This window comes from Panulirus ornatus, chromosome 22 (genome assembly GCF_036320965.1).
Source record: "Panulirus ornatus isolate Po-2019 chromosome 22, ASM3632096v1, whole genome shotgun sequence".
NCBI lineage: Eukaryota > Metazoa > Arthropoda > Malacostraca > Decapoda > Palinuridae > Panulirus > Panulirus ornatus.
The window spans coordinates 7087309-7105233 of NC_092245.1; the positions used below are offsets into that span (position 1 = coordinate 7087309).

The 17925-nt window shown below is 40.3% G+C and overlaps 1 protein-coding gene across 8 annotated transcripts in view; it reads left to right on the forward strand.

Annotated features, from left to right (window-relative positions):
- Window positions 1–17925, forward strand: part of LOC139756517 (6-phosphofructo-2-kinase/fructose-2,6-bisphosphatase-like) — a 444091-nt gene that overhangs the window by 235474 nt on the left and 190692 nt on the right. For all 8 annotated transcript variants that reach the window (XM_071675982.1, XM_071675987.1, XM_071675988.1 and 5 more), the window contains one exon: window positions 3539–3692. In XM_071675982.1, coding sequence (XP_071532083.1) covers window positions 3539–3692 — 154 coding nt within the window. The remainder of the gene's footprint in view (window positions 1–3538; window positions 3693–17925) is intronic.

A 17925-nucleotide genomic window follows, 5' to 3' on the forward strand; every position in this document is an offset into this window, starting at 1 on the left:
TAGACCTACTCCTCCCTTTCCTCTTGTCCTCACACCAACCCCTGACTTTACTTCCAAAACATTCCCAAACCACTCTTCCCCTTTACCCTTGAGCTTCATTTCGCTCAGAGCCGAAACATCCTTATACCTCTGTAATTTGAGCGCTCACTTTTATCCCCTTTGCCTTTGTACAATGGCACTATGCAAGCTTTCGCCAGTCCTCAGGCACCTCACCATGAGTCATACATATATTAAGTAACCTTAGCAACCAGTCAACAATACAGTCACCCACCCTCTTTTTTAATAAATTCCACTGCAATACCATCTAAACCTGCTGCCTTGCTGGCTTTCATCTTCCGCAAAGCTTTTACTGCCTCTTCTCTGGCTACTAAATCATTCTCCCTAACCCTCTCACTTTGCACACCATCTTGACCAAAACACCCTATATCTGCCACTCTATCATCAAACACATTCAACAACCTTCAAAATAGTCACTCCGTCTCCTTCTCACATCACCACTACTTGTTATCACCTCCCCATTAGCCCCCTTCACTGATTTTCCCATTTGTTCCCTTGTCTTACGGACTTTATTTACCTCCTTCCAAAACTTCTTTTTATTCTCCCTAAAATCTAATGATACTCTCTCACCCCAACTCTCATTTGCTTTCTCTTTCACCTCTTGCATCTTTCTCTTGACCTCCTGCCTCTTTCTTTTATACATCTCCCAGTCATTTGCATTATTTCCCTGCAAATATGTGCTGAAGAGGTTTGCAGATACACAAGACAGACCTCTTGAAATACTGTTCAATATGTCATTGGAGAGAGGCACTGTGCCAAGGGAATAGAAAAGGGTAAACATTATAACTATCCTAAGGAAAGGAGACTGGGAACAAGCCCTGAACTACAAACCAGTTTCACAGACGAGTGTGATCTCTGAGGTTTTAGAAAAGATTCTAGAAAAGATAATTAGAAAAATGGATGACTTTCTGTAGAGGAGAGACTACTTAAGTGAAAGGTAACACAGATTTTAGGGAAAGAAAGTCATGTGTAACACCTCAAAGACTTTTTATGAGGGAATGAGCTCTGTCTTTGACAACAGGGAAGTGTGGACAGATTGTTTGTATTTGGATTGCCAGAAAAAAAGGCTGATTAAGAAGCTGGATCACTAGGCAGGAATAGCAGGGGAAACAACTTCATTGGATAGGAAATTATCTCAGTGGAAGGGTACGAAAGATGCATGTTAGAGGAGCCTGCTCCACATGGGTTGAGGTGACTAGTGAAGTGCCAAGGGGTTCAGTTCTAGGACCATAACTCTTCTTGATCTTTTCACATGACATGCATGAAGGTGTAGACCCCTACCTGAATGTGATTATGGATGATGCAAAGGTCCAGCCTGAGCTATTTCTCCTTCCCTCTCTCCCCACCCTTATCTTGAGTTTTTACCCATTTTCCCTATTTATTCACATCTTTTCCTTTTCTTGTCCCATTCTTCCTTCCCCTCAAAAGATCCTTAATACATATAAAATGACAATAGTTTGTTTCAGATTCGACTTTCATCCATATTTTTACAATAGCTCTTTAGACCATCATCAGTAACAATAAATGACGTATCACATACCCTTGTTATTATGTCTCTCTGTATGGCTTTCTTCATCTTGAATATACTTGTCATGTGTAATGGCTTTTTTTTTTAGTTATGGTAATTTCCATCTCCACCTACAACAATTACTTCCTTCACAAGTCCATACTTTCATCTCTCCTTGGTTATCACTCTGTGGTGTCCCTTTATTTCAGATCTACATCATGTGATATAATTTGAACAGCATTCTGTTGTCCAATTGATATGAAAGGCATGTCCCTCTTCTTACATTGTAGGTCATGCGTAAAATGTTTTTCTCATGTTGATCTTTGAGATGTCTCATCATTTTGTGTTTATATGATTAGTCACTAAGGATGAAAGCCAAGGAGGGCAAAGGGGTTACTGTTAGTTTAGTTGTAACGTACTTGGTTTGGTATAATGACTTACAGAAAAATAAGTGAACCTCACAGAATAGCAACAGCTGTTTATAGCAGACAGAAATGCAAGGATTAGCAGGTAGAAATATGTGTTAAAGAAATTAACTGAATTTTTATTTGATCAGATGAGAGATTTAGATTGTTTTTTTATATTTTACAACTTTGAATAAGCCCTTGTGACTTAGGTGTTGCATCTGTCTGTCCTATATCTATCTTTGTATGTTGGCTTTTTGTTTTATTTGCATAACATGGCAGACAACACATAGGAATTGCTTTGCTGATTGTTGTCCTGTGTCCATGCCATGTCTCTCTGTCATTCATTTAGTCATTTGTCCAATACATGTCTGTCTTCTGTCTAATACATCTTTCTGTCATCTGTCTGTTTGTCATCTGTCCATCATCTATCTGTCATTGGGAGTGACACTTTAACTTCCAGCTTAACCCTGATCATAACTTAAAATGTCTAAATCAGATTCTCATGAACCTTTATACAGTTGTTTCCCATCTTCTAATGAATTGAATTGTGTTAGACTCTGGTGTACACTTTCCATGAGTCAGGGTTTATCTGTCTCTCCACTACACACCCAGAGATTCCACTGGACCTAATGAAAAGTTTTCATGTCTGGACATTGTTTATATCTCCCTAACTATTTTCTTAGCACCAGTGACTAATAAGAAAAATTTCTGTTTATTTGTTCAGGTGATATGATTTACAAGAAGAATCCTCTTTCAAAAAATGAAATATGGCTCTTGATAACTTGTACTTGACTGGAGAAAGGAAACAACTTTATCCAAAATACATAATATGGAGAAATTTATAACCTGTAGGCTTCCAAGGTTAAACAACTAAGTACCAAAACTAGATTGCCTAAGGCATTTGTAGTATCCTTAGTCTTCTGCACATATCAAAGACAAGAGAAAAACAAAACATAGAACATCTGAACCTCGTAAGAACCCAAATCTTCAAGGAAAGATTGAAAGAGGTTTGAGCTAATTGATAATGTTTTGAGAATAGACAGAGTTATAGGGAAAATCATATTAGTGTACCTTACATCTTCAGCTGTCAACTTAATTCTTTATAGATGTTTTTGATATTTTCAAACATTTTCCTTCGTTCTTATTTCTTTCCCAGTAACTATGTTACACTGAAGGCAACATATGTATGCCTTGAAGAATTGTTCTAGTTAGTTCTTGGAAATCAGTTGGAGGATATCTTAGAAACTTTGTATTTGATATACCTGTGGGTAGTATCACAATCTATTTCATGATATTCCATATGATAAAAGAAACCCTGAGCTACCTCAAGCATATTTGCATCATCATTGTTATCCTATCTTATGAGAGTTGTTGATTAGGATATCTGTATGTAATAACACTGAATAGTATATGCTGAAATTAGCTTTGTATGAAGCACCCTACCTTTAGCTTAAGAAAATGCTTGAAATGCAGTGCTATTATGCCATACTGTATTGTGTAATATACATGTAAAATAGTGCATATGAAGTTATATTTTGTATTGATATGACAAAAATATGTTCAACAGGAGGTTAAAGTAAGCAGTCCAGACTACTGTGGAATGACTGCAGAGGAGGCTCTATCAGACTTTTTGCAGAGGATTGAACATTACATGGCCCAGTATCAACCTTTAGATGAAGCAAAAGAAGATCATCTCTCATTTATGAAGATATACAATACAGGTTTGTAGAGAATAGAATTTTATTAGACCCCTGAGTTTTTTTTAATTGTGCAAGATATTTGTGGAGTAATACAGAATTTACCAGAACTTCTTACAAAGCACAAATAAATCTGTTAGGAAGACTTTTGATTATGTTTTGAAATTTTAGAGCTGTTCGTTTTGGGAAATGACTTTTTCATATAATCCTTTTGTCTTTGCATCATCCTAAGTGTGGCATCTGATTTGCCCATCGTTGGGTTATGAAATATGGCACTCTAAACCTGTGAGATTTTGGAGGTTTCTCTAGAATATCTGTTTATCCAGTCTGCCCTATCCAAACTCACCTCCAAGGCTTATCACCCTTATGTCTTTCTGGGTCCTCTCCTAAAGAGAATCTTACTTTTCCCTCCCAAAATGACAATTATCTCCCTTCTCTTTGTTTCCCTGCACCCTGTTCATGTGTAGTTTGTTTTCTAAGCTATCATTATGCATCCCTTCCACATGATCAAACCATTTCTAAGTATTTGTCTTCACCCACTCATTGACACAACACCCATTATATTTTCTTCTCTTTGACATTATTTTCTCCATCCCAATTTCCAATGCTGTGTATAACTCTCATATAGCTAATTTCAAAAGCCTGAACCCTAGAACTGTTTACTCTGTTCCATGTTCATATTTCATATCTTTAGGATATGATAGGCAGAACTATTTTGTCTCTGTATATTTCTTTTTCATAGTCATTCCTAAGGATCCATTCACCTTCTGTCTTTGAGTAGCTCTATTACTTTTTCCAGTGTGTAATGTTTACATAGTACTGCACCCAAATGCTTAAATTCTTTCAAGAGTTCACCACCCATCCTGATATTGCACTTTCCCTCACTGTTTTTATTTATGATAACTACTTGTAGTGTATACTGGAATTATATCACAAACCCAGTATCTGTCTATCACTAGACTTTTTCTTGTTAACATGATAACTCAAGAACAGTATGTGGTAGGAATTTCCACTCTATAAAGAGAAGGGGAGTAGAATTGAGTGTTAAGAATTAAAGAGGAATAAGTCTCCATAGCTCAATTGGAAAAATGTGTGAAAGGATAGTGATCGATCATGATAAATGAACAAGTGAACTTTGCTGGTGAAGAACATGGCAATTGTACAAAGGAAAGAAGATGTGTATATCTGATTTTTGTCTTTTGACAAATATTAGAGAAAGTCTTAGAGAAAGATGGAAGGAAGATGAAAAGAGTATTGTGAAGAACTGATGTATGTAAAAGTTGATGCAGCAGCTGTTACATGCATTGGTATGGAGGCTGGAGGTTAAAGGATACAGATGTGGGGGCCTATAGAAAGTGCATGGGCCTATAGGAAGAAGGGGGTAAAAAGAGCAATAATGAGGTTGAAGGTAGGGAAGGCGTCTGAATCTGAAGTGGATGGGATTATAGCTTATTTTGAAGTATGAAGTACAAAGTGTGATAGAGTGGATGCATTTGTTAAATAATTTAGCATGGAAACAGAGGAATGTTATTCAAAGGAAGCGTTGCTAAGGATGTATGTGGCAATTATAAGAGAATAAATCTGTTAAGTATACCAGGAAAAGTGTATGCAAGAGTGTTGATTGAAAGAATGATGGATGTGACTGAATGGAGATTAAGTGAGGAGCAATTAAGTTTAGGAAAGGTAGGGGAATGAGAATGATTTTTGAAGAGTATCTAGCGAAAGGTAAGAAGCTGTACAGCTTTTATGGATCTAGAGAAAGCACATGACAGAATAAAATGCTTTATAGGATGTGGTAAGGGTATATGGAGCAGCAGGACAACTACTGGGTGGTGTGAAAACCTTTTATAGAGGAGCAGTTGCCTATGTATGAGTGGATAGTGAGTTGAGCAAAAGTCTTGGCATACTTGTGGTTGTAAAACGGCTGTGTGATGTCGATGTGGCTTTTTAACATATATGGATGGAGAGAGAAGAGAGGTAATACCAGAACTAGGGGAAAGAGGTTCAAAGATGGAGTTTGGTGGTGAGGTATGGTGGATGGTGACAAGCCTTTTTTGCAGGTGATACTATGCTGTTTCTTGAGGGGTTGCAGAAGGCTGTAAATTTGTTTTATGATGTGCGTAAGCTTAAGCGATTGATGGTAAATGTGAGTAAAAGTAAATTAATGGTGTTTGAAAGGATAGTGTGAAAATATAGATTTTGCAAAGCTTTACAGTGTGATAGAAGAAGGTGTACTAAAGTGTGCAAGTGTACTAAAGTGTGCACTAGATATGGAGGAGAAAGATTGGAAGAGCTGACAGAATTTAAGTATTTGGTTTCTATCTTGGGTAAGTTTGATGATATGGAGGAAGAGATAAAGGAGAGAGAAGTACAAGATTGAAGTCATTGGGTCCCTTAATACCATAATGAAGGGTAGAGGTGTCAGTATGGAAACGAAGAAAGGATTATGGGACCACATAGTCCTCCTGACCCTGACCTAAACAGCTGAAACATGGACATTGAATGAGTCACAGAGCTCAAGAATTCAGGCTTTGGAAATGAGGTATTTGAGAGAAGAATGTGGTATGACTAGGTGGAATGACAAAAGAAATGAAGGTGGTGTGAGCATATGGAAAGAATGCAAGAGAGGGAGTTTACAAGGATTGTGTATGATAGTATGACTAAAGGGGTTGGTATGAGAGGAAGACCACCTTTGATGTGGTGGAAATAGAGTGGAAGAGTGCTGGAGGGACAGAGAGAAGTGGAGACTTTTACTGTGGCCTGTCCCTTGATGGGAGTTCCAGGAAGGAATGGGCATCTGATATGTAGGTAGATAGCGAGATAGATTTTAGAGAAATATGTGTAAGAGTTATGGATTTATAAAAGACATAGGATAAAGTGAAAAGGAAAACACAAGGAAAGATCTTATGCTATAAGGTGTGCATGGCAGTCTTTTGAATGCAGTATTTGACTTTTACAATAGAAGTAGTGCATATTCAAAAAAAGAGTTAATGGTGGGATGAGTGATTGCCTTGGCATGGCAGTCTTTAGAATGCAGTATTTAACTTGTACAATAGAAGTAGTGCATATTCAAAAAAAGAGTTAATGGTGGGATGAATGATTGCCTTGAAAAGATGCATCAAGTATGTGTGCTGTCAGCATGGTTAATATTTTTTTTTTTTTTTTTTTGCTTTGTCGCTGTCTCCCGCGTTTGCGAGGTAGCGCAAGGAAACAGACGAAAGAAATGGCCCAACCCACCCCCATACACATGCCTTGATTCAACCCTCAACCCACTGACAGCACGTCAACCCCGGTATACCACATCGCTCCAATTCACTCTATTCTTTGCCCTCCTTTCACCCTCCTGCATGTTCAGGCCCCGATCACACAAAATCTTTTTCACTCCATCTTTCCACCTCCAATTTGGTCTCCCTCTTCTCCTCGTTCCCTCCACCTCCGACACATATATCCTCTTGGTCAATCTTTCCTCACTCATTCTCTCCATGTGACCAAACCATTTCAAAACACCCTCTTCTGCTCTCTCAACCACGCTCTTTTTATTTCCACACATCTCTCTTACCCTTACGTTACTTACTCGATCAAACCACCTCACACCACACATTGTCCTCAAACATCTCATTTCCAGCACATCCATCCTCCTGCGCACAACTCTATCCATAGTCCACGCCTCGCAACCATACAACATTGTTGGAACCACTATTCCTTCAAACATACCCATTTTTGCTTTCCGAGATAATGTTCTCGACTTCCACACATTCTTCAAGGCTCCCAGAATTTTCGCCCCCTCCCCCACCCTATGATCCACTTCCGCTTCCATGGTTCCATCCGCTGCCAGATCCACTCCCAGATATCTAAAACACTTCACTTCCTCCAGTTTTTCTCCATTCAAACTCACCTCCCAATTGAATTGACCCTCAACCCTACTGTACCTAATAACCTTGCTCTTATTCACATTTACTCTTAACTTTCTTCTTTCACACACTTTACCAAACTCAGTCACCAGCTTCTGCAGTTTCTCACATGAATCAGCTACCAGCGCTGTATCATCAGCGAACAACAACTGACTCACTTCCCAAGCTCTCTCATCCCCAACAGACTTCATACTTGCCCCTCTTTCCAAAACTCTTGCATTCACCTCCCTAACAACCCCATCCATAAACAAATTAAACAACCATGGAGACATCACACACCCCTGCCGCAAACCTACATTTACTGAGAACCAATCACTTTCCTCTCTTCCTACACGTACACATGCCTTACATCCTCGATAAAAACTTTTCACTGCTTCTAACAACTTGCCTCCCACACCATATATTCTTAATACCTTCCACAGAGCATCTCTATCAACTCTATCATATGCCTTCTCCAGATCCATAAATGCTACATACAAATCCATTTGCTTTTCTAAGTATTTCTCACATACATTCTTCACAGCAAACACCTGATCCACACATCCTCTACCACTTCTGAAACCACACTGCTCTTCCCCAATCTGATGCTCTATACATGCCTTCACCCTCTCAATCAATACCCTCCCATATATTATGTTTTTTATGGTTGGGCAATGTTTGAGATTAGAGCAAGGAGAGGTGATTACGGTGTGTTACCTTACTGTAGAGGAAGATAATGGAAGTAGCTGCAGTTGTTTTGCAGATAATATTCTCTTGTTAACATCAGAGGAAGAGTTAGATAGAAAGGTGGGTTGTTTCAGTGATGTGGTGTAATCTTGGATATGAGGAAGATGCAGAAAGTGAAAATGAAAAGGTTTAAGAAATTTTGTTTTTAAAGGGAAAGAAGGTCCTTTTTTAAGATCACTTTGCATGATGAAGAACTGGTAATTTTTTAGCATACATATGGGAGCAGAGTTTAGTAAAGGTGGCAGAAAGAAAGCTGTAGTTTAAGTTGAACCATGCAAAGGAGAGTACTTGAGGTGCAGTGAAAACCCTTATTAATGGGAAAAATTTTGCACAATTGTAGTATCTTAACCAATGAGGTAGGAGTTACTGCTACTGTGAGTTGTAAAAAAGAAGCTTGAAATTAGGAAAAGTTATTAAGTTTCATTTTTTTAAGTGGATACTCTAGTTTTACTAGAGTATCCAGGTCTTGTCCCACCTTCTTGTGGTGACCTTGTTATTACAAACATTTAGGGTGGTTCTAAAGGGGTAGACGTTGCCCACCTACATCAGGGCAATACTATTGAATTTAGACAAACAAATGAGGTGTGCTGTCACTTTTTAGCTTTTTTGACAATTTTGGAGCCTCTCTGCCTCTGGAAACACTGTGCAGCACTGTAATCTACTAGTTATGCTGAGCATTAAAAGAGATGAGCGATTAAGATGATGGCGCTTAATGTAAATGGGATGACTGGTAAGAGTAAAAGAGGGAGTTTGTGGAGAGGTTTAAAAGTTTTAGCATGGATGTGCTGGGGATGAGGATACCCATATCCTTTGGCAGGGTGTGTAGAGTAAAAATGGAAATGATGAATGCAAGTCATGGGAGGGCATGGAAGGAGGAAGTGTGTTATGGATGGAAATGAGTGAAAATTATCGGGAAAGAGAAAAATAAGGATTTGCAATTCCGCTATCACCAAGAGTGTGGAAGGGTGTTTCAAGCATGGATGGAATGGATCAAGAATAGTATGGGTGAAAAAATGTTTGGGATTGTGAAGTGTGCATAGGTATGTGTATATGCGCCTCTAAATATGAAGACTTTATGAGATAAGGATGAGATGAAGCTTTTCTAGAGAAATATGAATGACTATATTAATGGGTTTAAAAATGATAGAAATGTGGTCGTTTTTGATGATATGAATGCAAAAGTGGGATGTGATGAAATTGGTGAGACAGTTGGTAAATGGAGAGTGCCTGCAGTAAATGAGAATGGAAGTTATCTTGTGGATATTTTGCTGAGAGGGGCTCATTCCTTGTAAACACCTTTTTTCAGCCCAAGATGATCCACAGATGTACATGGATGAGGAATGATGGAAGAGAAAAGCAAAAGGATCTGATTGACAGTGTGGCAGTGGATGAAAGATTGAGAAACGCCATGCTAGATGTTAGAGTTATGAGAGGATTCTTTGGAGGCTCTTACATTTCATGGTTCTTGTGAGGATGAGGATCAGGGAGAAGTGGGGGTATGGTGTAAGGAAGATTGGACAGGTAAAAGTGTTGGCAAGTGAGAAGTTGAAGCAAAAAAAATGCAGGGAGGAGCATGAGAGGAAGGTAACTGAAAGCTTAGATGGAAGTGCAGTGAATATATGGATGTAGTTGATTAGAAAGGGTAGTGAGTGGTGGGATGAAGAAGTAAGAGTATTAGTGAAAGAGAAGAGAGAGGCATTTGGACGATTTTTGCAGGGAAAAAATGCAATTGAGTGGGAGATGTATAAAAGAAAGAGAGAGGAGGTCAAGAGAAAGGTGCAAGAGGTGAAAAAAAGGGCAAATGAGAGTTGGGGTGAGAGAGTATCATTAAATTTTAGGGAGAATAAAAAGATGTTCTGGAAGGAGGTAAATAAAGTGCGTAAGACAAGGGAGCAAATGGGAACTTCAGGTGAAGGGCGCAAGTGGGGAGGTGATAACAAGTAGTGGTGATGTGAGAAGGAGATGGAGTGAGTATTTTGAAGGTTTGTTGAATGTGTTTGATGATAGAGTGGCAGATATAGGGTGTTTTGGTCGAGGTGGTGTGCAAAGTGAGAGGGTTAGGGAAAATGATTTGGTGAACAGAGAAGAGGTAGTGAAAGCTTTGCGGAAGATGAAAGCCGGCAAGGCAGCAGGTTTGGATGGTATTGCAGTGGAATTTATTAAAAAAGGGGGTGACTGTATTGTTGACTGGTTGGTAAGGTTATTTAATGTATGTATGACTCATGGTGAGGTGCCTGAGGATTGGCGGAATGCGTGCATAGTGCCATTGTACAAAGGCAAAGGGGATAAGAGTGAGTGCTCAAATTACAGAGGTATAAGTTTGTTGAGTATTCCTGGCAAATTATATGGGAGGGTATTGATTGAGAGGGTGAAGGCATGTACAGAGCATCAGATTGGGGAAGAGCAGTGTGGTTTCAGAAGTGGTAGAGGATGTGTGGATCAGGTGTTTGCTTTGAAGAATGTATGTGAGAAATACTTAGAAAAGCAAATGGATTTGTATGTAGCATTTATGGATCTGGAGAAGGCATATGATAGAGCTGATAGAGATGCTCTGTGGAAGGTATTAAGAATATATGGTGTGGGAGGAAAGTTGTTAGAAGCAGTGAAAAGTTTTTATCGAGGATGTAAGGCATGTGTACGTGTAGGAAGAGAGGAAAGTGATTGGTTCTCAGTGAATGTAGGTTTGCGGCAGGGGTGTGTGATGTCTCCATGGTTGTTTAATTTGTTTATGGATGGGGTTGTTAGGGAGGTAAATGCAAGAGTTTTGGAAAGAGGGGCAAGTATGAAGTCTGTTGGGGATGAGAGAGCTTGGGAAGTGAGTCAGTTGTTGTTCGCTGATGATACAGCGCTGGTGGCTGATTCATGTGAGAAACTGCAGAAGCTGGTGACTGAGTTTGGAAAAGTGTGTGGAAGAAGAAAGTTAAGAGTAAATGTGAATAAGAGCAAGGTTATTAGGTACAGTAGGGTTGAGGGTCAAGTCAATTGGGAGGTGAGTTTGAATGGAGAAAAACTGGAGGAAGTGAAGTGTTTTAGATATCTGGGAGTGGATCTGGCAGCGGATGGAACCATGGAAGCGGAAGTGGATCATAGGGTGGGGGAGGGGGCGAAAATCCTGGGGGCCTTGAAGAATGTGTGGAAGTCGAGAACATTATCTCGGAAAGCAAAAATGGGTATGTTTGAAGGAATAGTGGTTCCAACAATGTTGTATGGTTGCGAGGCGTGGGCTATGGATAGAGTTGTGCGCAGGAGGATGGATGTGCTGGAAATGAGATGTTTGAGGACAATGTGTGGTGTGAGGTGGTTTGATCGAGTGAGTAACGTAAGGGTAAGAGAGATGTGTGGAAATAAAAAGAGCGTGGTTGAGAGAGCAGAAGAGGGTGTTTTGAAGTGGTTTGGGCACATGGAGAGGATGAGTGAGGAAAGATTGACCAAGAGGATATATGTGTCGGAGGTGGAGGGAACAAGGAGAAGAGGGAGACCAAATTGGAGGTGGAAAGATGGAGTGAAAAAGATTTTGTGTGATCGGGGCCTGAACATGCAGGAGGGTGAAAGGAGGGCAAGGAATAGAGTGAATTGGAGCGATGTGGTATACCGGGGTTGACGTGCTGTCAGTGGATTGAAGCAGGGCATGTGAAGCGTCTGGGGTAAACCATGGAAAGCTGTGTAGGTATGTATAGTTGCGTGTGTGGACGTATGTATATACATGTGTATGGGGGGGGGTTGGGCCATTTCTTTCGTTTGTTTCCTTGCACTACCTCGCAAACGCGGGAGACAGCGACAAAGTATAATAAAAAAAAAAAATAATAATAGTTGTGTGTGAATGAGGTGTTTGAAATGTTTATAGAAATACTATTAAAGGTTGTAGAATTAGTAGCTGGACACAAGGTCGTGAGATATAGGAATAAAAAGGGCAGAAGAGATTAGAAATGCTGTGGAAGAGAAGAAAAAGGCATATGGTTGATTGCTTGATAGGAATGTACCTGTGGAAGTTCAGCAAAAGAGAGAAGAATACAAAATAAGTAAGTGGAATGTTAAGAAGCTGCTAGAGAAAAGCAAAGAAAGAGTAGATGAAGATTTTGGAAGGAAGTGAAAAGTTTTGGGATAATAAAGAACTATATTAGAAGGAGGTGAAAAAGGTGGATGGAAAAGTGGAAATGTTGATGTAAGAAGTATGGAAGGGGAGTTGCTAGATCAAAAGGAGGAAGTGAAGGGAAGATGGAAAAAGTATTTTGAAGAACTGATGAATGTAGGAGAAGGGGAGGCAGCTATTGTTACATGCATGGATATGGAGGAGGAAAGAAAGAGGATACAAGTGCAAGGGCATATAGCAAGAAGTGTGGTAAGAAGGGCAATAATGAGGCTGAAGGTAGGAGAGGCACCACGAGTGGATAGGATTATGGATGAAATGTGAAAGTATGGAGGAGAAAGTGATAGATTGGATGCATCTTATATGTAATATAGCATGGAAACAGGTTGTGTGTGAATATTGGGTGAAAGCTATCATTGTTCCTTTATTTAAACAAAAAGGTGCTAAGGATGTATTTAGCGATTATAGAGGAATAAGTCTGTTAAGCATACTAGGAAATGTATTTTTTGTTTTTTATTTCTATTATACTTTGTCGCTGTCTCCTGCATTAGCGAGGTAGTGCAAGGAAACAGACGAAAGAATGGCCCAACTCACCCACATACACATGCATATACATACACGTCCACACACGCACATATACATACCTATACAATTCAACTTATATGTACATACACAGACATATTGACATGTTGACTCCCCTCCTTGTATTTTAACTTTCTAAAAGGGGAAACAGAAGGAGTCACGCGGGGAGTGCTCATCTTCCTCGAAGGCTCAGCCTGGGGTGTCTAAATGTGTGTGCATGTTTGAGAAAAGGAACCTGGATGTTTTGGCTCTGAGTGAAACGAAGCTCAAGGGTAAAGGGGAAGAGTGGTTTGGGAATGTCTTGGGAGTAAAGTCAGGGGTTAGTGAGAGGACAAGAGCAAGGGAAGGAGAAGCAGTACTCCTGAAACAGGAGTTGTGGGAGTATGTGATAGAATGTAAGAAAGTAAATTCTCGATTAATATGGGTAAAACTGAAAGTTGATGGAGAAAGATGGGTATTTATTGGTGCATATGCACCTGGGCATGAGAAGAAAGATCATGAGAGGCAAGTGTTTTGGGAGCAGCTGAATGAGTGTGTTAGTGGTTTTGATGCACGAGACCGGGTTATAGTGATGGGTGATTTGAATGCAAAGGTGAGTAATGTGGCAGTTGAGGGAATAATTGGTGTACATGGGGTGTTCAGTGTTGTAAATGGAAATGGCGAAGACCTTGTAGATTTATGTGCTGAAAAAGGATTGGTGATTGGGAATACCTGGTTTAAAAAGCGAGATATACATAAGTATAAGTAGGTAAGTAGGAGAGATGGCCAGAGAGCGTTATTGGATTACGTGTTAATTGACAGGCGCGCGAAAGAGAGACTTTTGGATGTTAATGTGCTGAGAGGTGCAACTGGAGGGATGTCTGATCATTATCTTGTGGAGGCTAAGGTGAAGATTTGTATGGGTTTTCAGAAAAGAAGAGTGAATGTTGGGGTGAAGAGGGTGGTGAGAGTAAGTGAGCTTGGGAAGGAGACTTGTGTGAGGAAGTACCAGGAGAGACTGAGTACAGAATGGAAAAAGGTGAGAACAATGGAAGTAAGGGGAGTGGGGGAGGAATGGGATGTATTTAAGGAATCAGTGATGGATTGCGCAAAAGATGCTTGTGGCATGAGAAGAGTGGGAGGTAGGGTTGATTAGAAAGGGTAGTGAGTGGTGGGATGAAGAAGTAAGAGTATTAGTGAAAGAGAAGAGAGAGGCATTTGGACAATTTTTGCAGGGAAAAAATGCAATTGAGTGGGAGATGTATAAAAGAAAGAGACAGGAGGTCAAGAGAAAGGTGCAAGAGGTGAAAAAGAGGGCAAATGAGAGTTGGGGTGAGAGAGTATCATTAAATTTTAGGGAGAATAAAAAGATGTTCTGAAAGGAGGCAAATAAAGTGCGTAAGACAAGGGAGCAAATGGAAACTTCAGTGAAGGACGCAAATGGGGAGGTGATAACAAGTAGTGGTGATGTGAGAAGGAGATGGAGTGAGTATTTTGAAGGTTTGTTGAATGTGTTTGATGATAGTGGTAGATATAGGGTGTTTTGGTCGAGGTGGTGTGCAAAGTGAGAGGGTTAGGGAAAATGATTTGGTAAACAGAGAAGAGGTAGTAAAAGCTTTGCGGAAGATGAAAGCCGGCAAGGCAGCAGGTTTGGATGGTATTACAGTGAAATTTATTAAAAAAGGGGGTGACTGTATTGTTGACTAGTTGGTAAGGTTATTTAATGTATGTATGACTCATGGTGAGGTGCCTGAGGATTGGCGGAATGTTTGCATAGTGCCATTGTACAAAGGCAAAGGGGATAAGAGTGAGTGCTCAAATTACAGAGGTATAAGTTTGTTGAGTATTCCTGGTAAATTATATGGGAGGGTATTGATTGAGAGGGTGAAGGCATGTACAGAGCATCAGATTGGGGAAGAGCAGTGTGTTTTCATAAGTGGTAGAGGATGTGTGGATCAGGTGTTTGCTGTGAAGAATGTATGTGAGAAATACTTAGAAAAGCAAATGGATTTGTATGTAGCATTTATGGATCTGGAGAAGGCATATGATAGAGTTGATAGAGATGCTCTATGGAAGGTATTAAGAATATATGGTGTGGGAGGCAAGCTGTTAGAAGCAGTGAAAAGTTTTTATCGAGGATGTAAGGCATGTGTACGTGTAGGAAGAGAGGAAAGTGATTGGTTCTCAGTGAATGTAGGTTTGTGGCAGGGGTGTGTGATGTCTCCATGGTTGTTTAATTTGTTTATGGATGGGGTTGTTAGGGAGGTGAATGCAAGAGTTTTGGAAAGAGGGGCAAGTATGAAGTCTGTTGGGGATGAGAGAGCTTGGGAAGTGAGTCAGTTGTTGTTCGCTGATGATACAGGCGCTGGTGGCTGATTCATGTGAGAAACTGCAGAAGCTGGTGACTGAGTTTGGTAAAGTGTGTGAAAGAAGAAAGTTAAGAGTAAATGTGAATAAGAGCAAGGTAATTAGGTACAGTAGGGTTGAGGGTCAAGTCAATTGGGAGGTAAGTTTGAATGGAGAGAAACTGGAGGAAGTAAAGTGTTTTAGATATCTGGGAGTGGATCTGGCAGCGGATGGAACCATGGAAGTGGAAGTGAATCATAGGGTGGGGGAGGGGGTGAAAATCCTGGGAGCCTTGAAGAATGTGTGGAAGTCGAGAACTTTATCTCGGAAAGCAAAAATGGGTATGTTTGAAGGAATAGTGGTTCCAACAATGTTGTATGGTTGCGAGGCGTGGGCTATGGATAGAGTTGTGCGCAGGAGGGTGGATGTGCTGGAAATGAGATGTTTGAGGACAATGTGTGGTGTGAGGTGGTTTGATCGAGTAAGTAACGTAAGGGTAAGAGAGATGTGTGGAAATAAAAAGAGCGTGGTTGAGAGAGCAGAGAGGGTGTTTTGAAATGGTTTGGGCACATGGAGAGAATGAGTGAGGAAAGATTGACCAAGAGGATATATGTGTCGGAGGTGGAGGAACGAGGAGAAGTGGGAGACTGAATTGTAGGTGGAAAGATGAAGTGAAAAAGATTTTGTGTGATCGGGGCCTGAACATGCAGGAGGGTGAAAGGAGGGCAAGGAATAGAGTGAATTGGATCGATGTGGTATACCGGGGTTGATGTGCTGTCAGTGGATTGAATCAGGGCATGTGAAGTGTCTGGGGTAAACCATGGAAAAAAGGCATATGGTTGATTGCTTGATAGGAATGTACCTGTGGAGGTTCAGCAAAGAGAGAAGAATACAAATAAGTAAAGTGGAATGTTAAGAGTGCTAGAGACAAGCAAAGAAAGAGTAGATGAAGATTTGGAAGTAAGTGAAAAAGTTTTGGAATAAAGAACTATATTCGAAGGATGGTGTGAAAAAAAGGTGGTGGTAAAGTGGAAATGATGATGTAAGAAGTATGGAAGGGGAGAGGGAGTTGCTCTAGATCAAAAGGAGGAAGTGAAGGGAGATGGTAAAAGTATTTTGAAGAACTGATGAATGTAGGAGAAGGGGAGGCAGCTAAGTTACATGCATGGATATGGAGGAGGAAAGAAAGAGCTACAAAGTGCAAGGGCATATAGCAGAAGTGTGGTAAAGAAGGGCAATAATGAGGCTGAAGGTAGGAGAGGCACCACGACGTGGATAGGATTATGGGTGAATGTGAGAAGTATGGAGGAGAAAAGTGATAGATTGGATGCATCTTATATGTAATACTATAGCTTGGAAACAGGTTGTGTGTGAATATGGGTGAAAAGCTATCATTGTTCCTTATTAAACGAAAAGGTGCTAAGGATGTATTTAGCAATTATAGAGGAATAAGGTCTGTTAAAAGCATACTAGGAAATGTATTTTTTGTTTTTTTATTTCTATTATACTTTGTCTGCTGTCTACTGCATTAGCGATGTAGTGCAAGGAAAACCAGACGAAAAGAATGGCCCAACTCACCCACATACACATGCATATACTTACAGTCCACACACGCAATATACATAACCTATCAATTCAACTTATATGTACATACACAGAATATTGACAATGTTGACTCCCCCTTGTATTTTAACTTTCTAAAAGGGGAAACAGAAGGGAGTCAGCGTGGGGAGTGGCTCATCTTCCTCGAAGGCTCGCCTGGGGTGTCTAAATGTGTGTGGCTGTTTGAGGAAAGGCACCTGGATGTTTTGGCTCTGAGTGAAACGAAGCTCAAGGGTAAATAGGGAAGAGTGGTTTGGGAATGTCTTGGGAGTAAAGTCAGGGGTTAGTGAGAGGACAAGAGCAAGGGAAGGAGAAGCAGTACTCCTGAACGAAACAGGAGTTGTGGGAGTATGTGATGAATGTAAGAAGAAAGTAAATTCTCGATTAATATGGGTTAAAAACTGAAAGTTGATGGAGAGAGATGGGTATTTATTGGTGCATATGCACCTGGCATGAGAAGAAAGATCATGAGAGGCAAGTGTTTTGGAGAGCAGCCTGAAGAGTGTGTTAGTGGTTTCTGCTGCAAGAGACCGGGTTATAGTGATGGGTGATTTGAATGCAAAGGTGAGTACTGTGGCGTTGATGGGAATAATTGGTGTACATGGGTGATCAGAAGTGTTGTAAATGGAAATGGCAAAGACCTTGTAGTTTATGGCTGAAAAAAGGATTGGTGATGTGAATACCTGGTATTAAAAGCGAGATCTACATAAAGTATAAGTAGGAAAGTAGGGAGAGATGGCCAGAGAGCGTATTGGATTACGTGTTAATGACAGGCTGCGCGGAAAGAGAGACTTTTGGATGTAATGTGCTGAGTAGGTGCAACTGGACGGATGTTGATCATTTTCTTGTGGAGGCTAAGTGTGGAAGATTTGTATGAGGTTTTCAGAAAAGACGAGTGAATGTTGGTGTGAAGAGGGTGGTGAGCGTTAAGTGAGCTTGGAAGGAGACTTGTGTGAGGATCTTAAGTACCAGGGAGAGACTGGAGTACAGAATGGACAACGGTGAGAACATGGATAGTAAGGGG